This window comes from Suricata suricatta, chromosome 7 (genome assembly GCF_006229205.1).
Source record: "Suricata suricatta isolate VVHF042 chromosome 7, meerkat_22Aug2017_6uvM2_HiC, whole genome shotgun sequence".
Classification (NCBI taxonomy): Eukaryota; Metazoa; Chordata; class Mammalia; order Carnivora; family Herpestidae; genus Suricata; species Suricata suricatta.
The window spans coordinates 109,647,511-109,673,160 of record NC_043706.1 but is presented as its reverse complement, the minus strand read 5'-3'; the positions used below and the strand labels follow the sequence as shown (position 1 = coordinate 109,673,160).

At 36.2% G+C, this 25,650-nt stretch overlaps 1 protein-coding gene across 1 annotated transcript in view; it reads right to left on the bottom strand.

The window, feature by feature from the left end:
• RSPO3 (R-spondin 3) overlaps nt 1–25,650 on the bottom strand; it is an 84,792-nt gene that overhangs the window by 24,242 nt on the left and 34,900 nt on the right. Inside the window, exon 4 of the mRNA XM_029944547.1 lies at nt 21,101–21,298. Within this exon, the coding sequence (XP_029800407.1) occupies nt 21,101–21,298 (198 nt within the window). The remainder of the gene's footprint in view (nt 1–21,100; nt 21,299–25,650) is intronic.

Here is a 25,650-nt window from a genome sequence, read left to right as displayed (position 1 = left end):
TAAGAAATAATGGATAATTCCAACCACGTGTGTGGTGGGTATAATTAGAAAAGTTCAGACAAAAAAAAATAAATGATCATCTTAAACATGCGTAAGGAGTGTTGGAAAGAGGTGGAATGAAGGCTGGATTAATAGACAAAAGATCTATGTCCTAATCCTGTTTCATGTATTCACTAGCTAACACTCTTAAGGCACTTATCAATAGTTGTCACTTCAGTTACTTGAAATCTCACTAAACTTGGAGTCAGGTCTGGGTTTGAGTCCTGTGTTTGCCATTTACTATGTGCGACTTTAAGTGCACTACTTACACTCAGAGCCTTAATTTCCTCATTTTAAAAATGGAGTTGAGAACAACAATGCAGAGATGCCTGGAATTTTTAAAGGATTACATGAGTTAATTATGCAACACTGCCAAGATTTAGGCAAATCACATTAGTAAATCACAACCCAATCTATGTCAATGGATATGGTTATTGGATTTGAGTAAGGACTACGATTTAAGCAAATTATTTTCCTGTTTTTTTGGCTTTTTGTTACATAATTTGGGGTTCACTCTAATTCCTCTGGAAAGTCATTTTTACTTTTTATTCAAGCTGGAAGCCTCATTTGTATTTCAGTCATCAGGATCCCAGCATAATATAACTGGATAACTGAATTACTGTGTTCTAATTTTTTAGTATCCCAGAGACTAATAAATTCCTTTCCAGTTGTTATGTTATTTAATAAAGCTCCATAGAACATAAAGATTTACACTGTCTCAGAATTTTGATACTACTTTTTTCAAATTTCTAATTTTAAGAGCTGTGTGTTAAACAATTTGGGTTTTGATTGTGAGATTGATAGTTAAGAACATATTAATGATTCATATGCCTCTTTTCTAGAGAACTGCTTGTGAAATAGGCATTTTAACTTAAAAGAATAGAGTTTCATGTCAATCCAATGCTTAATATAATGAATAAAAATTACTTTTATGCTTCCTATGGAACTTCAGGTAGTTTTATTCATTATTCCAATATATTACATATATTTGGAATATATATATATATATATATTCAAGTCCTTTGGGTTTTAAACTTATTTTTTAAAAATTTAGCATTGCACACACACATTTTTAGTTAAGCAATAAACATCTGTCATCTGCCATTTATTAATATTAATTATAAATGGTCAGTGGCTCATGGGATCCAAGTACAGCAGCTGAGATTTTTCTAAATTTGACCTCTTAGAGTTTATATAAAAAAATGTTCCTAAGCCCCTAAGCTCTAGCCAAGTTTAAGCTGGTTTGCAACCTAGTATTGTGCATTATGAATTTAGCAATCAAAAAAGGAGAGATAAGTGACAGAAAGTCTGAAAAAGCATTGTGCCAGGGGATTAGGTGGGACCAATAATAAGAAAAGATATTCAAAATGATTCAATGCATTACATTTATTATAAATTAAAGGTCATGTGTACAAGTGTATGTGTTAGGAATGCCTTTTCCCCCATAGTTCTGCTGCTTCAGATTGTAAATATGGAAGCTACACTTCCAAACATTAGTAAAAGTGAATACAGATTTGAGGGAAGAAAACAAGAAACATCCATCATGTTAGTAGTTCTTGAAAGAGCTAGTGTTCATAGCTACTCATTTCTTGTCACCCTACAACATGCTACAGCTACAGAATAATATACATTAAGATGTCTGACATAACCTCCGCATGATACACACTGACATATTTTTCCCTTCCAGGATTCGAGTAATTTTTCTAAGAAAAAGCACTGTGCTTTACTCTAGTAAAGGGTCCATCCAATGTCAAGTTCAGGTTTTATCTGAATCTAACTGAAAAACATGAAAGAGATTTCATAAACCATCTTATTTAATGATTCATAAAGAGTACTCTAGCACATGGCAATTGGTTAGTTAGCACTACTTCAATACAAGCACTTCTGTATTTTTAAATTATTTTACATTGCAGTAAAAGGCAGATGGCAAAATTTACCATCTTAATCACGTTTAAGTCCACTGATTAGCAGGATTGAGTACACTGTTGTGCAACCATCAACACCATCCATTTCCAGAAATCTTTTTGTCTTGCAAAACTGAAATTCTGTACCCATTAAATAACAATTCCCCATTCTCCACTACCCTCACTTCCTGGCAACAACCATTCTACTTCCTGTCTCTATGAATTTGACTACTTTGGGTACCTAATATAAGTGGAATCATACAGTATTTGCTCTTTGTAACTGAGCTTATTTCACTCAGCATTGTGTCCTCAAGTTTCATACATGTTGTAGACTGAGACAATTTATTTCCTTTAAAATTTTTTTTAAATTGAGGTAATGCCACATAACATTATTGGTTTCAGGTGTTCAACACAATGATTTGTTACTTGTGTATATTGTGAAATGATCACTACAACAAGCCTAGCAACCATCTATCACCATACAAATTTGACTTTTGGGTTTCCTCTCTTGGCAGTTTTCAAGTATGTTCTATAATATTATTGTAGTCATCATGCTGGACATTATATCCTCATGACTTATTTATTTTAAAACTGGGATTTTGTACTTGTTTTTGCTGTACTTTGTTCAGCTCGGGCCACGACCTCACAGTTTGTGGGTTTAGGCCCTGCGTCGGGCTCTGTGCTGACAGCTCAGAGCCTGGAGCCTGTCTTAGGATTTTGTACTTGTTTTTCACTTGTTTTGCCTATTCCTCTAACCACTCCCCTCTGACAACCACCACTCTATTCTCTGTATCTGTGATTTTTGTTTGGTTTGGTTAGTTGTTTTTTAGAATCCATATATAAATGAATCATATGGTATTTGTCTTTCTCTGTCTGGTCTGTTTCACTTAGCATAATACCTTCAAGTTTCATCCATCATCCACGTCGCTGCAAATGGGCACTTTCATTTTTTATGGCAGAATAGTCTTCCACTGTGTGTGTGTGTGTGTGTGTGTGTGTGTGTGTGTGTGTGTTGTAAATAATGCTGCAATAAACATGGGGGTACATATATCTTTTCAAGTCAGTGTTTTCATTTCCTTCAGATAAACACCCAGAAGTTGAATTGCTGGATCATACGGCAGTCTTATTTTTAATTTTTTGAGGAATATCTGTATGGTTTTCCATAGTGGCTATGTCAATTTACATTCCCACCAACAGTGCATGAGGGTCCCCTTTTTTCATATCCTTGTCAATACATTGTTTCTTGTTATTCTGATATTAGCCATTCTAGTATGTGTCACTGTAACATCTCATTGTGGTTTTGATTTGCATTTCCCTAATGATGAGTGATGTTGAGCATCTTTTCATGTCCTCTTAGCCGTACATATCTCTGCTTTGAAAAAATATCTATTCAGATACTCTGAATAAGGGTTGTATGAGTTCTTTATACGTTGAGCTCTGTGAGTTCCTTATACATTTTGGATATTAACTACTTATCAGATATATGATTTGAAAGTATTTTCTCCCTTTCAGTAGATGATTGTCTCTTATTTATTTAAGGGGCACCTGGGTGGCCCAGTCAGTTAAGTGTCTGACTTCAGCTCAGGTAATGACCTCACAGTTTGTGGGTTTAGGCCCTGCATTGTGCTCTGTGCTGACAGCTAGCTCAGAGCCTGGAGCCTGTCTTAGGATTCTGTGTCTCCCTCTCTCTCTGACTCTCCTCTGCTCACGTTGTCTTTCTCTCTCTCTCAAAAATAAATAAACATAAAGTTTTTTAATTTTTTTAATGTTTTATTTATTTTTGAGAGAGATAGAGAGACAGAGTGCGAGTCGGGGAGGTGCAGAGAGAGAGGAAGACAGAATGTGAAGCAGGCTCCAGGCTGTCAGCACACAGCCCAGTGTGGGGCTTGAACCCAGAGACCACAAGGTCATGACCTGAGCTGAAGTCATACGCTTGACAGACTGAGCTACCCAGGCACCCCAATGATTGTCTTTTAGATTGACAATTTCCTCTACTGTGCAGAAGTTTTTTAGTTGGATGTAATCACACTTGTTTAATTTTGCTCTTGTTGTCTTTGCTTCTGAATCAGATACAAATTTTTTTTTTGCCATGACTTAGGTCAAGTATCTTACCAACTATGTTTTCTTCTAAGAGTTTCAGGTGTTACATTCAAGTCTTTAATCCATTTTAAGTTAATTTTTGTGTAAGGTGTAAAATACTTGTTTAGTTTCATTCTTTTGTATGTGGCTGTCCAGTTATTTCATCACCATTCAATTGATGAGACCATCTTTTCCTCATTGTATATTCTTGCTTCCTTTGTTATAAATCAATTGACCATTTTTGTGTGTAGGTTTATTTTTAGGTTCTATATTTTGTTCCATTGGTCTGTGTGTCTGTATTTATACCAAAACCATACTCTTGATTAGTATAGCTTTGTGATATAGTTTCTAATCAGGGAGATGATGCCTCCATATTTGTTCCTTCTTAAAATTGCTTTGGCTGGTCAAGGTATTTTGTGGTTCCATACAATTTTAAGGATAGTTTGTTTTATTTCTGTGAAAAATGTCATTGGAATTTTGATAAAGATTGCATTGAATGTATATATTGCTTTTGGTAATATGAATATTTAATAATATTAATTCTTCCAATCTGTGAGCATGAAGTATCTTTCTGTCTCTTTGTCTTCTTCAAGTTTTTTCATCAATAATTTATGTGCACAACTCTTTTCAGTGCACAAGTCTTTCACTTCCTTGATTAAATTTATTCCTAGGTATTTTGTTGTTTTGATGTGATTATAAAGGGATTATTTTGAATTTCTTTTTTTGATAGCTCATTCTTGGTATATAGAGATGCAACTAAATTTTGTATACTGACTTCGCACTCTGCTTATTTTACTGAATTCACATATTAGTTCTAACAGGTTTTTTTTTTGTGCAGTCATTAAAGTTTTCTATGCATAAATCATATCATCCACGAATAGTGACAGCTTTACATCTTCCTTTCCAATTTAGATGCTCTTTATTGCCTAGCTGCTCTGGCAAGGACCTCCAATTCTAAGACAAATAAAAGTGGGGAGAGTGAGCACCCTTGTCTTAATTCTGATCTTAGAGGAAAAGCTTCCATCTTTTTTGTAGTGTTTGATATTAGCTGTAGGCTTGTCAGATATGGCCTTAATTATGTCAAGGTATGTTCCCTCTATGCCCATGTTGTTGAGAGTTTTATCATAAATGGATTTTATCAAATGCTTTTTCTGCATCTATTGAGATGATCATATGATTTTTATTCTTCACCTTGCTAATGCTGTTCATCACATTATTTAATTTGCAGATACTGAATCACTCTTTCATTCCCTGGATAACTTTCTTCCTTTTAAGGCTGAATAATATTCTGTTGTATGTGTATACACCAATTTTGTTTATCCATTTATCTGTTAATGGGCACTTGGGTTGCTTCTATCTTCTGGCTATTGTTAAGAATGTAGCTGGGGTACCTGGGTGGCTCAGTCGGTTAAGCATCAGGCTTTGGCTCAGGGCATGATCTCACAGTTCGTGGGTTCGAGCCCTGCATCAGGTCTGTGCTGACAGCTCAGAGCCTGGAGCCTGCTTCGGATTCTCCCTGTCTCTCTGATCCTCCTTTGCTCGTCTGCTCTCTCTCTGTCTCTCAAAAATAAATAAAAAACATACAAAAGAATTAAAAAAAAGAATGTTGCTATAAACACGGTTGTACCAATATATCTTTGAGACCCTGCTTTCAATTATTTTGGGTATGTACCTAGACATGGAATTGGTGGATCATATGGTAATTCTTTTCTTAATTTGCTGCAGAACCAGCATGCTGTTTTCCACAGAGGCTCTACCATTTTACATTTTTTACTAACAGTGCACAAAGGTTCCAATTTCTCCAGATCTCCCTAACAACAAGCACTTATATTTTTATTTATTTTATATATTAGGATGTGCATAAGATTCCAATAAAGCAGAGGTTTCTGTCACTACGACCCACTTTAAAACTTACTTTTCTAATCCAATCTTCTCATCTTGCAAGCATCTATAAATAGTCTACCAATCTATTACCAGGAAGAAAACAAGACTCAGTAAAGTGCCCATCAAAAAGGCCACTCTTCTCCCTATGAAATACCTATTACATGCCTTTTCATTACTTTTTAATTTGGTTCCTTTTAGTGATGCTTCCTAGACTACATTTCCAGGGAGAACTCAGTTTAACACTCAAACCTACTTTACAGAATATCTGGCCCTAAGTCACTTCAGGCAATGAGAAAAAAACTCATTGAGAAAGACCTATCTCATTGAGGGGATTCTCTCTTTCCATTGTAGCAACTAAGGATAGTTCAAGTAGATGGATTCGTTTGCTGTTTAAAAATAGAGCTGATAAGAAGTGATTCAAAAAGGAAGAAAGCAGGTAAAGTCAGTACACTGATACATTATTACATATCTATATAGTTCCACAAATTGAATTCCTAACATCAACACAGTTGTTAATGGAAATAATAAAACAAAAAACAGAAAATATTGTGTCAATAAAGCAGCATGATATAGTGAAAAGTGCAATGTACTGGGATTCTCATTCCTCTTCTGCCATTATCAGCCTTGTAATAAGGTCACTTGGGCAAAGTTACTTAACCTCTTTAGGTCTTGATGTCATTTATTGCCAGAAAAGGACTGATGAACCATTCATCAAAAAAGAACCATGTCTTTGACTCTCTTATTCTGATGTTCCACAGGGTACTACTATTATACAAGAGGAATAAGATTAGTCCTAACACACTTCTTTTTAATTACATCACCAGAGGCAAAAGTGAGTTTATGAGGGACATAGGGCAAAATAACTTATATATATGTATACCCAAATATATTGCACTAGTGTATCCAGCACTGTCTAATACACAAATGCTGCCCAACAAATGTTTATTGAATAAACACTCACGCATTTAAGATTACAGTATCTAACAAGTTTTTTTTTTTTTTAAATCAGCAATCTAGAAAAAAAAGTTGTAACTATTTAGTATATTGTAGTATAGAGGTGGAATTTAAGGAAAGGTATTAAGCAGGCTGTGTTTTAGCTTATGGGCAAGTAATAAATTGTATCATTTATCTTGAATGTATCATAGATAAGCTGCTATATAATGATTGCCACTTCAGATAGCTGTGAAATTAGGTGATTAACTAGTTGTTACTTTACCTTCTAATTAACTCTTTGCTATAACTCTGAAATATGGTTACTGTTATCATTCCCATTTTTCAGATGAGGACAATGGGGTATATGAAGGTTAAATAATTAGCTTAAAGTTATAGAGTTAGTTAAAAATATAATTTTTATCTGAAAACAGGTACTGTGGTTTCAGAGCCTGCATTTTATTTATTTATTTATTTAAAGTTTATTTACTTATTTCTGAGAGAGAGAGAGAGAGAGAGAAAGAGAGAGAGAGAGAGAGAGAGAGAGAGAGAAAGAGAGAGAATGCGAGAGGGGCTGAAAGGGAGAGAGAGAAAGAATCCCAAGCAGGCTCTACGCTGGCAGTATGGAGCCCAACGTGGGGCTTGAACCCATTAACCATGAGCTCATGACTTGAGCTGACATTGGATGCTTAACCAACTGAGCCACCCAGGCTCCCCTCAGAGCCTGTATTTTAAATACTATGATATATATGGCCCTTTTTACCTTTGATGGAAAGTGACTGCATCAGTTCACTGACATTATAGAGATAGGAAACAAATTTTCCTATCTATTACACCATTTTGGTACATTGGTATATATGCCGATATTATATCTATAATAACGTAGTATATATACCATTATTGCTATTAAAAAAACAATGCTTTGTGAAAACTAAACAAAACCCCCAAAAATCAGCAAATCCAGAGTGGAACTAAGATGGTTTTGCCTTTCTAGCTAATTTAGTACTTTTTTACCTCACCAAGTTGACATCGCAAATATTTAACATTATATTTTGAAGACTGTGAACATGAAAAGCAATGATTCCACAAGGAGACAATTCTTGGCAAATTGAGGAAGTCTGCAGGGAGGGCAGGAAAGCATGATAAGGCAGGAGGGCATCAAGCATTGTAGGAAGCCAAAGGGCTGAGGGAGAGAAATTAAATAGAAAAACTCCCTTTTCCTACACAATTCAAAGCAAAATTTGACAAACTGAACAAGTGTAAATCCACCAGAGGTTTGCCCATGAAATACTTTAGTAAACTGTGTTTTAGCTATTGAAATAAACCAAATTTGAAAGAAAACGAATCCTTTTATGATCTTGGTAGGATATACATCATAACATGTTTACCGTATCTATTTATTATTCTGAGGGATACTTCACTATCATATGTACCTATTCCATAATATCATAAGCTATCTAATTAGCATTCTGCTAATTACATTACAGAAAACTAGGTTATTATTTCTGTCAATTAGGAAAATATTTCTGTCAATTAATTAGATGTTAACTGTTAACCTTAAGTATGGATATATTGTATGCTTTATTTTTGTAATTAGTAATTATTCATATTTCCCAAGTTTATATTTCCTTGCCTGAAATGTGGTATTATTCAAAATATCAGTGAGAAATAAGTAGCATTATGCTCTAGACATTAAATATATGTAATTCAAAAATAAAAAGAATATCTTATTTAGAAATGTACATGTCTTGCATGAAGATATCAAATGTAACTGGACTCTGTTCAGAAACTCTTAAATCTGATCCTTTGCACAAATAAGAAAAGCAGGCTTTTCCAGCAGAAACAACAAATAAACAAAACAACCCTTTACAAGGCATATTTCTCAATTATGGCTGTCTCGGCTCGCAGAGGCTAGAGTTGTGACCGGGTGGTGTATACACAGTATAAACACAACAGTTCAGTAATTAGGTTTGAGTTAATTTTAAAGTTCCAGTGACCTGGTGCATAATCAAGCGAAAGGTCATTACCCACACTGGTACATTTCACACAGAATACTCAGCAGCTAGAAACGGACACATCTTTGCTCAAGCTTGCAAATCAATCCCAGAAACCACTGGTAGGAGTTGTGGATTCTTTTTCTATTCCTTTCAAAGTCACTTTACTCACGTAAAAGTGTTTCCAGCAAATCAGAGAATTCAGAAAACAAATTAGTTAAGTTAAATTATTATTAATATTATGCTGGACATGTTTGGTCTAAAAGAGAGAGAGTACTTTGGTTACTCTTTCTCACTTAAATTTTTTTTCCATGAAAAATATTGGACAAAGATTATCTTATAGAAGTGTATAAACCCCCAATTTAAAAATTTTGAATTTGTTTTTTTGAAGGAGGTAATTATCATTGTTTTGTCAGCCAAGCCTCCTAATATCTATGTAGAACTACCACTCAAAATGGCCCACATGTCTTGGTTTCAAGTGTGAGCATGCAACCAACTGGTAGACTAATCATAGGACTCTAGCTTTCCTGACAATGATTGGTTTAAAGAGATGGATATGTGACCCAAGCAGGGTCAATTGGAGTACTTTAATGAGAATGGATGAATAAATACTAAAAGGGAAAGCATACTATTCCTTTTGGATTGAGAACAACGTGGATATAGAATTAGGCTGCCTTTTCTTTTAGTAGAGAGAGGTTCTGCAGCAGAAGAGAGCAAGGCCAATAAACAAAGAAAAACAGAAACAGGATGAGTTGAAATTATGAGAAAGAGCAAGTGATATTGTTTGAGCACTTAGAGCAAACTGTGCCTAAAGCCAATAGTTTTCTTATTGCTTAAGGTAATTTAAAATCTGTCAGTTTTAAATAAAATGTCCTGACGAATACAGATGAGGTAGCAGTGAGCTTGGTAAAAAAAAATACTGTTATTGGGGGTAAATATACACGTATTCTTTTTCTGTTAGAAAAATAGTTGCATATATTAGGAAATAATGTTTTTGAAGAAACTGATATTAAAAGCACTAAAAAGTATTTTCGGGGTGCCTGGGTTGCTCAGTCAATTAAGCTTCCGACTTCAGCTTAGGTCATGATGTCACGGGCGGTGAATTCAAGCCCCTTGACTGTCTCTGTATTGACAGTTCAGAGCCTGGGACCTGCTTAGAGTTCTGTCTGCCTCTCCCCGCCCCTCCCCCACTCATGCTTTGTCTCTCTCTGTCTCTCTCTTTCTCTTTCAAAAATAAACATTAAAAAATTAAAAATATGTATTTTCAATGGAGGATGTGAGAAATGGAGTACTTTAAGCAAAAAGTAAAAGAAACCGAATTGAAGAGTAAATGGGAAGAGCAATAGGGGCTCTTGAGTGGCTTAGTCAGTTAAGCCTCTGACTTGGGCTCAGGTCATGATCTCACAGTTCATGGGTTTGGGCACCATGTTGGGCTCTGTGCTGACAGCTGGCTCGGAGCCTGGAGCCTTCTTTGGATTCTGTCTCCCTCTCTCTGTCCTACCCTGCTCATGCTCTGTCTCTCTCTCTCTCTCTCTCTCTCTCTCTCTCTCTCTCTCAAAAATAAATAAACAAAATGTAAAGGAAAGAAAGAGCAACATACATAGAAGAGAGCAGAAACATAGTGGATTAAGAGGTTTTGATGACTTTACAATTAACACTCATTTTGTACATGATAACAATAATAGCCTGCTGGTGCCAGACACTGTGCTAGAAACTATATGCTTGGATTTGTCCATTATTAAAAATTATACATTGGGCATGGCTCAGTCGGTTAAGCGGCTGACTTCAGCTAAGGTCATTACCTTGGGGTTTATGAGTTCGAGCCCTGCGTAGGGCTCTGGGCTGATAGCTCAGAGCTTGGAGCCTGCTTCAGAATCTGTGTCTCCCTCGCTCTGCCCCATCCCCACTCACGTTCCGTCTCTCAAAAATAAATAAAATATGAAAATTTTTAATAGAAGAACATCATCATTATTATACATCATTCTATTTGGGGTCTGGTTTGAAAGCAATGTTTAAGATTAAACTGTTAGGTGCACTTCCATTAACGATGCTAAAAATTATATGATTTTAATGTAAACAAGTTTGAGAATGTTTCTGTTTCAATGGTGTCACAGAATTTAATTGCAATCTGGTTGTATTTGCCTGGTCACACCTCTTGGGAGGCCTGAGTCCTTTCTGCCAGGCTACAACAATCTACAAAGTTAGTCTATAATGCTCCCATGAAGAGGTTACTGAAGTAGATAAAAAGGGGACAAGATAAAGATCTATGGAAAGAATAATTCTTTTGTGCCTTCAAATGTGGGGTGTCTTCTCTGCCAAAGAGGTTTAAGCAACACCAGCAGTTTCAAGGAGTGACTGTTAGGGAGGTGGGAAGGAGGACAGAAGCATGAAAGGGGGAAGTGTCTTTTTGCCGGAGAAATGTTTACTTTGTAATTAGCAAAGCACAAGAAAGCTCTTTTGGAAACTGTACTTGGGGGTCCAGAATTTAAATTTATGCTGATGCTCTCCGAGTCTCTCTCTAGGGAACCCTCCTAATTGGCAGGGATCTCAGTTGGCTAGAACAGGCTGCAAATGAAGCCAAGGTCTTGGGGTCATTTCTCCAAAGGGCCCAGTTAACTCAGCTCTGTTCCATAGCCACAAGCTGTATCTTTAACCCTGCTTAGCCATCTTACAAACAGATTAGCACATCAACATGGTGGTCACAGAAGAAATACATATATTCGTCTTGAGACTAGAACAAAAGTAGTCAAATATATTTCAGTTTTGCCAGCATAAACGAAATGTCTTTGTAACTGTGTTAGCAAACTCCAGTGAAAACTGCAGCTGCTTAATAGAGCAAACTGCAAAGGCGAAAACTTAACAGTTATATGCTAGAAATGAGGGGTCAGAGGCGATCACTACCTTGTGGAATGGCATAAATAAGAGATACATGATGGCAGGGACATCTGCCTTTCTTGTTCACTGCTATATCCTCAGCCTAGCACATAGCCGGTGCTTTAATAAAACCTTGTTGAGTATGAAGGTACCTAGGGCTGGACTTTTATTTATTCTTCCTATTCTCCCCTTTACAAATTGGAAAGAACAATGGAAATAGTCTCTAAGACAACATCTCCTGTATTAACTATTGAGTGTGTTTTTGCAAAGGAAGAAATAGTACCTTTGAAAATTAAAAAATGTTGAATGAATGAGCAATCACACTCCTCTAACTGCAACCACGAGAAAGACCTCGTGGCAGAGGGCAAAGATGGTGACAGCTCTCCACCTGTCCTTGTATATGCACGCCACCTTGAAAAGTAATTTTTCAGCCTCTTCCACCATCAGGTGAAATCTGTTTCTTCAACTCTTAAATCAGGACTGGCCTTACGACTTGCCTGATAGGCTGACAGAATATGGTGAAAGTGAAACCATGCTAGTTCTGAGCCTAGCCTCAAAGGGAAATCCTTCTACTCTGTCTGTTGGAACCCTGTGGATCCCTTCTCCATATTACTGATGATAGACACCCAGCACAGTCTCCTCAGTCCCCTCGCCAGGCAACCACATGCGGGATCCTGGCCCTGAGTGCACAGTGGATCTAGGCCTGGATTGCTCACTCACATTCATTGTTAAACAAATGGTTGTTGTTTTGAGCCTGTATGGTTTGGGGTTATTTGTTAGGCAGCAAAAGTAACTGAAACAACTTCACCCTCCCGCACAGGAACTAAACATTGGCAAGATCATTGCTTGCTTAAGGACTGAAGAGTATCATACAACTACTACTCTACTCAGTCAACTGACTAGTGTGTGCCATATTGCACATACTACTGGGTTGAAAAGCATTAGTTATTTATAAACATCACAAAAAAGAAATATCAGAAACTATAGGCATTTACAAGGATAATTTATCATAAAGGCTTTTTTAGAATAGGGATGCTAGGGTACACACCAACAAAGCAGAGAAGTGTAAAAATGATTCTATCACCATAGTGAGGAAGGGATTGCACAGATAATGCTAACACTCAAGTATGTCCTACCATAAGTATGGCCACCTGACTTTGACCATGATGGATAAAGTCACAAATATCTTGGATAGCCATAAAAGTGGAATGAAAGTTGGGATTCATTATAAAGAGATTATGACTTCTGGTTGACTGATTAGAATGGTACAGTGCCTAGGATGGCAAGGCATGGAATAAAGGACTTCTCATTTTCTGCAGAGCTTTTCCTTTAACACTGAGAAGTTTAAGAACATACAATGGAATTATAAGATGTGTTAGAGGTCAGAGCACCTGGATGACTCAGTTGGTTAAATGGCTGACTTTGGCTCAGGTAATGATCTCACAGTTTGTGAGTTCAGACCCCGTGTCAGGCTCTGTGCTGAAAGCTTAGAGCCTGGAGCCTGCTTCAGGTTCTGTGTCTCCCTCTCTCTCTGTCCCTCCCCCACTCACACTCTGTCTCTCTTTCTCAATCCCTCTCTCTCTCAAAAATAAATAAACATTAAAAAATTAAAATGTGTTAGAGGCAAGAAACCTAGTAACTGTGATTTCATTTTTTTCCACATCTTTCTAGGTGCTGCCTGTGATCCTTTCCCTCTGTCTTACAGAAAGGAGTAAACTGTACTTAGAAAGGATCGTGGAATGGTTTTCAGCCCACAAACCTGGGCAACAGAGAATGATTGCCTGTACTATTTTTAAATGCTTAATAGTTAAATTAGGTTGAGGTATAAAAACTCTAATCTTTCAGTCAGAAACAACTATACTCTAGGTCTGCTTCTAGTACTTACAAAATTTAGAGAGTCAAAATTTTGAAGTATGAGGTTGAACCATATGAAACTGCTAATATTTGGCCATTTATGACCTACAAAAGTGGCAATTTCATAGGACTCCACCTAATAGGTAGGAGAGTGTTAAAAAACAAGAGATGGGTATAGCCACATAATTACTTTTGGTGAAGAGAAAGGTAAGTGGTGATTAGACACTTGAGGACATTAAATGAAAATTTTGGCTTAGCTTTTAAGAGGAGGTACATACCTTTATACTAAGAATCATTTCTCTGAGAGTGAAGGGTGTTATTTACTGCAATGGACTACCTTTCTTACAAATTTTAAATATACCTGAATTTGTTTGTGCTTGAATATTTTAAACAGTATTAATTTTTAATAAAATTGATTATTGCCTTTATATTGGGGAGTAAAATTTCCCCCTCTGTCCTACCATCTTGTTCTCCCCAGTGAAGAGTTGCACCATATGAGGTTTTTCATTGGTGGCAACTGGTCTGCCCCAGGATTTGAACAAACAACTAGTACCAGTAGGGATTGGGTAGGCCCAGAAGGGACAACAAACAGAGATTATTGAGTTTCTATCAGGGCTTCTCATCGTTGCACTATTAGCAGCTAGGTTTTGTTGGGTGCAGCTGTCCTCTGCATTGTAGTAGATTTAGCAGCATCCCTGGCCTCTACCTACTAGATGCCTGTATGTAGTGTCTCCCCCCAGGTTGTGATAATCAGAAATGTTCCCTGGGGAGCAAAATCATGTGTGGTCGAGAGTCACTATCTCTAATGCCATTTTTATTTCTGCTCTGTGTTTTCCTGAATTTTCTCTGCCCTATCTCAAAGGGCTAGTTATTAATTAGGTGTAGAGAAAGAGCAGAAAGCTCCCTTCCTCCAGTGCTAACACAGGATGAGCGTGTAGGCCAGCTGTCTTCCTCCATGAAGTGAAGGTGGGGACAGGATATCATCTAAATACTCTAGCCAACTGGCATACTACACATTTGAGCTAATGAATCCATCTAGTTAGGTTTTGATGAATTGTTCCAGGAATCTTTGCTAAATATTTTGTTTTGAATTTGAATGAATATTTAATATAAATCCTTCCTGTAGAAAACTCAACTATTCTTTCCTGGAATAGTTGTCATAAACATTTTAAGAAGTAACCTAAAAGACAGAGAAGCAAGCCTAGAACAAAGGACATTCATATTTTATTTGCCTGATTTTTAAAAACTGACTTTGCTGTAATTTTAAATACCATGCTCATGATAAAACATAATGGATATTTATAATACTGGCACTTGAAAAAAAGATTGATTATAATTATAGATTACCATATAACACTTTTCCTTTATATGAAACAAAGATGATTTTTACAACTTTGCTTTTAATTTGGAGAAGGCACCTAAGGTGACATATAATATATTCAAAACATGCATTCATTCCTCATACTTATTTAATCCCCGGAAATGTCTCTGGACCCTTTATTTACAAGCATACCTCATTTTATTGCACTTTGCTTTATTGCACTTCACCAAAACTGCATTTTTATTTGTTTGTTTGTTTGTTTTTGTTTTTTTTTGGAAATTGAAGGTTAGTTGCAATCCTGCACCCAGCTAGTCTGTTGGCACCATATCCCCAACAGCATTTGTTCACTTTGTGTCTCTGTATCATATTTATCCTTGCAATATTTGAAACTTTTAAATTATTATTGTGTTTGTTATAGTGATCTGTGCTCAGTGATCTTTGATGTTACTATTATAATTGTTTTGGGGTACCACAAACTGCACCTTCACAAGATAGAGAACGTAAATTGATAAATGTGTGTGTTCTGACTGCTCCACTGACTGGTTCTTCCCCCATCCTTCTCTCTTCTTGGGTCTCTTTATACCCTGAGAAACAACAGTACTGAACTTAGGCCAATTAATAACCCTACAATGGCCTCTAAGTGGTCAGGTGATAGGAAGAGTCCCACGTGAAACCAAAAGCCAGATATGAATAAGCATGGTGAGGAAGACATTTTAAGAGCTGAGATACACTGGAAGCTAGGCTTCTTGTGCTAGTTAGCCAAGTTTTGAATGAAAAAGAAAAGTTCCTTAAGGAAATTAAAAGTACTGCTCCACTGGACATATGAATAGTAAGAAAGTAACATAGCCTTATTGACGATATAAAGTTTTATTGTTCTGGATAGAAGATCGAACCAGCCACAACATTCCCTTAAGCTAAAGCCTAATCCAGAGCAAGTTCCTAAATCTCTTCGGTTCTGTGAAGGCTGAGAGAAGAATTTGGAGAAGAAGTTTGACTCTAACAGTGGTTGGTTCATGAGGTTTAAGGAAAGAAGCCATCTCATAACATGAAATTACAAGGTGAAGCAGCAAGTGCTGATGTAGAAGTTGCTGCAAGCTATCTGGAAGATCTAGCTGAGACAGTTAATGAAAGTGGCTACACTAAACAATGGATTTTCAATGCAGACTAACCAGCCTTCTACTGGAAGACAATGGTATAGGGCTTTCATAGTTAGAGAGAAGTGAAGCCTGAAGATGTGACTGAATTGTTGCAATCTCATGATAAAACTTGAATGGATGAGGAGTTGCTTCTGATGGATGAGCAAAGGAAGTGGTTTCTTGAGATGGAATCTACTTCCAGTGAAGATGCTGTCAAGATGGTTGAAATGACAGCAGAGGACTTACATTATTACATAAACTTAGTTGGCATAACAGCAACAGGGTTTGAGAGAACTGATTCCAATTTTGAAGGAATTCTCCTGTGCTAAAATACTATCAAGCTACAGAGAGATCATTTGTGAAAAAACGAAGAGACTTCCCTGTTGCCACAGCCACTCCAACCTCAGCAACCACCACCCTAATCAGTCAGCTGTCATCAACTTTGAAGCAAGACCCTCTACCAGCAAAAAGATTACGACTCTCTCATGATGATTATAAGCATTTTTAGCAGTGAAGAACTTTAAAATTAAGGTATGTGCATTATTCTTTTAGACATAATGTTATTACACACTAGTTATTACACTAGTATATAGCATAGTGTAAACATAACTTTTATATGTACTGGGAAACCAAAAAATTCATTTGACCCACTTCACTACAGTATTTTATTTTATTAGGGATATTATTAGGGAGATCTGGAACCAAACCCACGTTATCTCAGAAGTATGCCTATATTTATACTTTAATGGTTTCTTTACTCTTTCTGTTAGGAAAGATATTATTTATTTTTTTTAATCAAGAAAGTAGACCCTCCTCCATTTCTTCCATGACTCTGTTCTTCTTTCTTCTTTCTATCCCATGATTATGCACTACATATAATTAATTAGTATATTCTTCATACAATTCCAAAGAACAAAATTTCTTTCATTCTTTAAGAAAGAAGCCCAAAATTTATGGGAAATTCTCTTCAGTTAAAGAAATGTACAAATGAATGAGAAACATGTTTAGTGATCTCCCTTCCTCTGACCCTTCCATACCCCTACACATACAGTATTACCCTTTTGCACATATATATTTCCTGGCCTGTTGCACTTCCCCTTATCTACGATGATGATGTGCAATATATCAAAAGTTCATAAATATAAGTTGACAACTGTTGAACATGCATTTTCCCCTTGTTTACTTCCATTTCACTATATGATTTTAATGCACATGTGAGACTAGTCTATTTGTTAGCCTTTATACTCTCTTAAAATATATGTTATGTATCTGATATTTCAGATATATAATTTCATTGAAATAGGCTCAAGATAAACAATATTGCAATGGTCATAACTTCTTATTATTTTATTATCTATAGCATAATATAATTGTGGGAAAAGTTAAGACTGATTAAAAGGTACTATGCCCAGTAAGGGAAATAATCCTAGAAGAGGCAAGCATGAGATAAAAATTAAAGGGACTACAAAAATTACATTTATATCATCAGATTCATTTCTTAGAACTAAGCATGAGAAGAATGTTAGCAAAAAGAATGTAAGTGTGTAAGATTTTGTAACTTTTTTTTCAATATATATTAAAGTACATCTCACAACTTGAAGAATTCATTGTTACTGAAAACTACTTCCTTCAATTCAGCTTCTTTGTGTACATTTTGAAAAGTCATTTCTGGATCTTATCATTCTTCCCCAGAGACTTTGCCTTTGGCAATTACAACACAGCAGAAAAAAATCATGAACACATGCTCCATACGTTTTCCAAATATCTACTTCTGTCTATTGTGAGCCTCTTAGTTTAAATTCAACAATTTCAAGCTAAATTTTATTTAAAAAGCCTTATCTTTTAGTCTGTTCATCTAGAAATGCTGAAACCATGAACGTAAAGCATCTAATTTTACGAGTCTGTAAGCATTTAGGAACAACTTGAGTATTAGCTTTTCCAATGGTAGGAGATATCAAATCTTTATCACTTTATTGTATTTGTCTTCATATACCTTCACAAATATTTATAATATGTATTTCAGGATTTAAATGAGATGACTCTGGGTAACATTATGATTTTGATATGATATTTGATATAGTGGCAGGTCCAGAGTTTATAATTGCTTTTCTATTTGGTTTCTTCATGTTCAAGTAGAATGTTTGGTAGGTTATCATTAAGAGAAGCTAAGAGAACTATTAAGTTAGAGACGTAAGACATGAAGGAGAAGTGGTTTCCTTCCTATCAAATTTCTGGGCCACTGGAGACAAATCTTTTTGAGACATAAAGATGAATAGGGATTAAAGAAAAGTAAAACTAAATCTGAAATTTAGCTATAAATGCAATCCATATTTCCCATTTGGTAGTCTATGCATTATCACATCTGAAAAAGAAGAAAGCACCTATATTTTTCTAGTTGTATAAAGTTCTAAGTGTAAAATGTCACTGTATTCTACTCAGAGAGAAGGAAAAAGGATCAGAAGAAACTTATATTTTAAAAGTCAAGTATACTGAATACTGGTTAGTAATATAGAATCTTTGTGAAAGTATAATGTGAGCAAAGACCACCTGTAAGTCATTAAATTCCAAAAAAATTTAGCAAACATAAGTAAATGTACAGCTATGGGAGTTTACCAACAAGTAGAGTGATGAAATACTTGATTTCCAAATCCAACTTTTAAAATTTAAGATGTCTTAAATTAATTGATAACAAATGCCAGAGAGACTTTTTCACTAGCCAACTTTCATTCCTTAAACCTAATTTTAATCAAAACCTCTTACAAATTTACAAAAGCTTGAAGTTTTCTTTAAAATCATTCATGTTTTCAATAATTTTATCACATTAATTACTTGATTACTAATAACAACAGTAAGCTGGAGACATTCTGATAATGGTGAACTTTTTTGATATATAGTGAAAGACATTTTGCAAAGTACCAGTGACCCAAGATATTTCTTAAATGAGCAATGTTCAAATTTGCACAACAACCTCCTCTCTGTTCCCACCGAATTTTGTTCACATATCTATAATCTCCTTTTTGTATATGATACTGTTATCTATTTAAATATCTCAACCCTCCACTGGACGCTGCATATACCTTCAGTATAGGGATAGTACCCCATTCAGTTGTGAATTCCCAGGACTTAGCACTGTGTGTGGCCATAAAGTAAAAATTCAATGAAACCATGTTGAATAAATGAATGAATGAATGAGTGAATGAATGAATGAAATAAACACAAGGAATTCAACTACAGAGGCAGCCAAAGTCCTTTCAAGCTGCAATTCATTGAGGATCATTTATTGGCTCAACAGAACTACCAACAGGTATATAAAGCTACATAATATCTTTGTAGGCAGTGGGGTTGAGGACAGTAGTGAGAAAGATGGAAAAAACCTATTTTAAAGATTAACAACTGCAGATCTAAATGGAAGCTTAATTACCTTAAAACATTGTATTAGATGATACATTTCTTCTTGGCAGTCATAAGACTTCATAACAAACTCTGACACAGAGTTATTTACAACTGATCTAATAAGATTTGTAACCTAGTTTACAAAGTTAGTATAATATGAAAAAAAATTCTGGCAATCGAACATCATTAATGCTTATATTATATTTATAAAATCTGGCCTTGGTCATTTACTTCAAATATAAAGTCAATATTAAAACCATATATTCATTTAAATGTTTAGGGGTGCCTGGATGGCTCAGTTGGTTAAATGTCCAACTCTTGATTTTGCCTAAAGTCATGATCTTGTGGCTTGTGAGTTCAAGCCCTATATTGGGTTCCATGCTGATGGTGCAGCGCCTGCTTGGGATTTCCTCTCTCTCTCTGCCCCTCCCCTGCTTGCTCTCATTCTCTCTCTCAAATAAATAAACATTAAAAAAATAAATAAATGTTTAAAAATACTATGTAACCTTTAAAATACATTTAGCTAGAAAAGTTTACAAGCTAATTGTACTACTTTGTAGGCAATGAAAAAAGGATTAAGTTCATGGCTGGTGTCTCTTCACTACGGTCTTGTACAAATGATGTTCGAAAGTATATTTATTTATAAGGCTTCTCAAAAGTTTTCTAGGCACTAGGAAGGTGTGAGGAAAGCTGGGTCTCTCTGAACTCATAAGTAGAGGAAAAATCTCCCTGTGAGGCTAGGTGGGTTTGCAAGGCCTCCCACTGTCATATGTCGACCAGCATCTACCCCCACTCAACCCCCAATTTCTGCTTGAGCACCGACCCCCAAGGCGCCTGACTGACTGATATCAAAAGTGACTTGCCTTCTTATGCTAAAAATAAGTGAATTGTACCTTGTGAAAAAAACTTGTTATAGGAGTTTCTTCTTTTATGAGTATAGGAGCAAATGTTTCATTTTCTGAGAAAACCTGTTTTTCTTCCCCTTGAAAACAGGCTATTGACCCGGGCTCACAAAGACCTAACTCTTGCCTTTGCTATGCTAAAAACTTTGTCAGGTATTTGAATGCTACACGTCCCCTCCTTTCCCACCTTTCCCATAAAATAAACATCTAGTCACCTACTTCAATCTCTATTGGTAAAGATTATGCAGGAGTCTTCCACCAATCTATGTTCTGGGAAATTTTTACATACCAAAGAATTTGTTATCAGAAATCATTGTCTAAGGCAATTGCCGCTTCTGTTTTGTACCCCGTACATTTTTCAATAAATAAAGCTGACTCTTGGGTCAGAGCAGAGATGCCTGCCTGGTGAGCAGAAAGAAGCCGAGGCTCTCCACTCTCTTTTCCTGACACCGTCCATCCTTCAGGGAGCCCTGGACCTGCTGGAGCTGGACTCCAGCAAAGGTGAATGACAGGAAAGATAATGACCCAAAACCAAAAGATAGGCCTAAATAGCTATAATGCAGCCTCCTTCATCAAGATTTAATTAACATGCTTCTATAGTTTTGATATGACTCCCATTTTTTAAATATTGCACATCTATATTCTGTAACTTACAGAGAACGTATGCTTTGATTGGTACACATTTTGAGGTTTTAGACATGAGCAATAACACTGTTTCCTAGGAAATAAAGCAAAATTTGCATCAAATTATGAGGCTTCAAATAAGCACATTTTGTTAGTATGGTTGTACCTCGTTCTCCCTTCTGACACTTCTTTCTTTGCACTGTACACTTTTTTGTCTCACTGGTGGGAGGGCACAGGTTGCCCTTGGCTGACGGATGCTGTGTTATTTCTCGGACCCGTGTTTCAGTCCCTCTTTTGAAGCCACATGTTTTTCCTTTCTTCATGCATGGACTCCAAGGACTCCATTCACTGGCCTCACAGTGCACTGAAACAGAACAGCAGAAACAAACTTGCTCAGAGTCCGAGCAGAAATCCTGTAGAGCAAACTTGGGTATGATGACTTAAAAAAAAAAAACAAAGAAAGAGAAAGACAGGAATAAATGTTTTCACATTTTTAGTGCTTACAGTGCAGGTAAACTCATTCTTGCATTAGGTTTACTTTTCATTCTAGATTTACTAACCCAGGAACTAATCTAATTACTCACAATTGACCAGTGGTTTACAATTTCTAGAGCACTGCTCTAAGTTTTGATCGATCCTGACCATAACTTGATAGATTAGTCATTATTATGTTCTACAGATCTGCTTTTTCAGCGTGCAACAGAATCACCTGGAGGGCTTGCTGAAGCAGACCACTGGGCCCCACCCCTGGTGTTTCCAAGTCAATTACCTGGACTGGGGCAATATATGTGAGATTGATTTGCAGGTACCAAGAACACGCTTTGAGGACTTCTGTGCTGGATGATGGTTAGGCCAAAAATGCATCCAGGTGGTTGTCTACAATTCACTTCCTTTTCTACTTTATGTGAAGTTGAGTACTTAAATATTCTCATTTAAAATTTTTATCTTTTTATATATTTTTAATGTTTATTCTTGAAGGGGAGAGAGAGAGAGAGAGAGAGAGAGAGAGAGAGAGAGAGAGAGAGAGAGAAGGGGGAGGGGCAGAGAGAGAGAGGGAGGGAGACACAGAATCCAAAATGGGCTCCAGGCCCAGAGCTCCAGGCTCTCAGCACAAGGCCCAATGCAGGGCTCAAACTCATGAACTGAGAGATCATGACCTGAGCTGAAGCCGTGTGCTTAACCAACTGAGTCATGCCAGCACCTCTAAATATTATCATTTACTAATGGGTATTCGTCAGGCATAGCAGCATCTATTTAAGTGGATTCTGTCTCAATTTCAGCTGATAAGCTGTTTCTAGAATTAACTTGAAAAAGTGATTCTTAAGATGAACAGATGTAACTTCTATAAAGCTTCTTTTGCAGATTTCTCTCCCTTTTACTGTATATTAATATTTTCTTTTCAATCAGGGCTTTCCAAGGTCTTATAGCAGATTTCTGCACTTCTAATGAAAATAAATATCTGCAAGATGCTATCATTTTATTTATGTTCATGCAACTTCCTAATTTATAATAACTGAAATAGCTTGCAGCAATAATTCTTTAGATGATACAAGATTCTCCATCCACAACTTTCCATTAAGCTTTCTTGCTGCCTTCTGGTTTAAAAAAATTTTTTTTTAGAATGAATGCTATCTTTCATGGAACCTCAAACAATATAACCCAAATGTTTTAGAAACTTAAATCCATTTGACATACATATTTTCCATGTTTTATAGTTACCACCAGGCATCTAAATGTAACACAGAGTGAAATGAAAATGACTAGATAAGTGAATTTAAGTTTCTATGAACTTAAAAAAATGAACTTTACTGAACCACTTTTAAACTAGTTTCATGTTCAGTTATAACATGATTTGAATTAGACTAGAACAATGAAGTCACTTACTGATATCATAATATTTTGGCAATTAAGGACATATCTTCTATCCTGAGATTAATGACACAAAAACAGTGGGTCTTTAACACAAAACAAATAAAACCACCTCTCAGAAAGAAAATGGAAAAAGAAAGATCAAAGTTTGTGAGCTGTCACTTTGTCCAGTATTCATTTAAGAGGACTAAAAACAAAAACAGAAACAAAAACAAAAAAAACCATTACATGATGTGAGAATGACCAGAAATTTGGGGCTTCTTCACAATTGTAAAACTGGTCTAGGCAAATGGATATTTAGACTTCAGAAAAAAAGATGTTTAAAATTACAACTATAAGTCCTTAGTCATATGATAAATGGTTCAAAAAATAAAATTCTAATGATAATTTTAGAGAGTTCCATTGAGGAGAAAGAAAAGAAAATATTTGAAATGGATGAGTTCAGATAGTAAAAAGCCCTAATAAGAAGGGATAGTTAAAAAACCTTTAGAAGAGAACTTTTCCTAGAGAAATACTGTATAATGAACCTAAAATGTTAATGCATAAAAAATATTTCTGGAAAATTGGAAACTTTGGAAAATATGTAAAGATTTAAAAAAAGGATGATTTAAGTTATATTCAAGTCATTAACTGAACAATGTGGAACTGGGGCATTATTTGATTAAGAGGTAATTAAGAGAAAAGCAAATTTATTCACTTTTTTCTATTCTCTTTTCCGTATTAAGAGCACTATTAACACTGGAAATCTTAACATAGTTTTTAAAAGTTTATTTATTTATTTTGAGAGAGAGGGAGAGAGAGAGGAATGCAAGTGAAGGAAGAACAGAGAGTGAGGAGAGAGAGAGAATCCCAAGCAGGCTCCACACTGTCAGAACAGAGCCCGATGCAGGGCTCGAACCCATGAACTGTGAAATCATGACCGAAGCCAAAATCAAGAGTAGGGCACTTAGCCAACTGAGCTACCTGGGTGCCCCTGGAAACCCTTAACTTTTTCACTAACGAAACAAGGGTCTCAAAAAAGTAACTAGCTTCCTTTTCCCAGAAATGGTCATTCTGTGATAGACCTATCAGTCAGTCTACAGTGCTACAAAAGGGATTCTTTAATTGGAGAAAAGCTAAACTGGATGTTCCACCAGGAATGGCCTTACAACACCATTACTCATTTGCTCTCATTCTCACTGACTAAGTGCATGGCTACCCTGTGAACATAGCAAGGGCATGTTCCTTGCTACTCACTGTTTAAAGCTGGATATCTCACTCTGTGACTACTAGAACAAGACCAACTCCTCTCACAGAGGAGTGATGAGGATACACAATGACAGAGCAGAAAGGAAGCCAATATCTACAGCATAAAGTAGAAGAAATATATTTTCCTATAAAATTGGGTTCAGCAGATATTTATGCCTAATATGACAGAAAACCATGAGGACTGGATATATTGAGGCAGAAATCTTTTACCCTAGCTTTATATCAGGGTGGTATTTTCTCTGTTTATGACCTTTCCTCTTAATAATAATCTGGATAAGAAACAAGTCACATAATGTAGATTTCAGCAAAGGGAGGGACACATTCTTCAATATCTTTGGTGAGCACTGGAGAGCTGGAGTCAAGGTACTAAATATAGCCTTCACAATACCTCACACTGGGTTCCTGGAGTCATTATGTCAGCTCTCTAGGTCCTGGTTTCATATTTGTTAAAGGAATAGGCTTTAATGTTCCTTTGTGATGATCAAGCAGGTCATCATTTTTCATGAACTTCTGGGGCAAGCCTCAGTCATGGTCCACCTACTACCTGTTGAGTAGAGAGGACCTGATGGGAAACATCCCTTAAGGCAACAAAGAGCTGGCCCTGATCAAAAGTTGCGGATTTGCACTGTGTCCTAGGTGACTTATACGTATCTGTTCAATGAGCCAGATTCGCTAAGTGGGTCTTAGATTTCTAATCTCTATTCTAAAATATATAAATTTCTTAAATTTCATTGTTTAAGAAATATATTTTTGTATAAATAGTAGTTTAAATTACTAGTAAGCTTTACTAGCTAATCTAACAGTGTCAGGTGCTAAATGCTCTCTATGATAGAAAAGCATTAATACAATTAAGATAAGGAGCCTTTCAAGGACTGAATGCTACGCTTTAAACAACTAAGACAATCTAAACATGTGTCCCATTTTTCTGGATAGAGAAGTGCCACAAATTTTCTGTAACTCATCCTGAGTTTCTGTCTGTCCTTGAATAGTCCACAGAATAGTTTCCTACTTTTTCCACAGTTTGCAACTTATTACCTTTAATCATCAGCCCCAAGGACTTAGAAAGAGATGAACTGGAGGTGCTTTCTCATGTACCTTTTACCCCATTTCTAAGTAGCTTCTCCGCATCTTTATGACTAGATGAAAAAAAAAAGACTAAACCAAAATGAACCATGGAATGTTTCATGCTTGTTGTTTTCCAGATGCTTCTGAAATTATCTTTGAAATATCATCTATTTGTTTCATTTTCTTAGGAACTTTGTTTAGAAGTGTTTCCTGTGGATGCAAAATAGTCAAATCACCACTTTGGAGTTATTACTCCAGCACTTTTGATTCTCATGGGGGATCTCTCTGTGGGGACCACAGGGGAGTCCTGGAGGCTATCTTGTACTGAATCAGGAGGACATTTGTGTGCATACACCAATATCAATGCATCATCAAAGGCTCTTGTAGCTCTTGCCCAGGGGATTTTGAGATTTAGTATGCTGCTTTCCCATTTGGTTGAGCATCTGCTCCCCAACTGTTCATCAAACTCATGGTTGTAGTAGCTGCACAACATTTAAAAGAGGGAAAATAAAGCCTGACAGTGATCCGTTATTT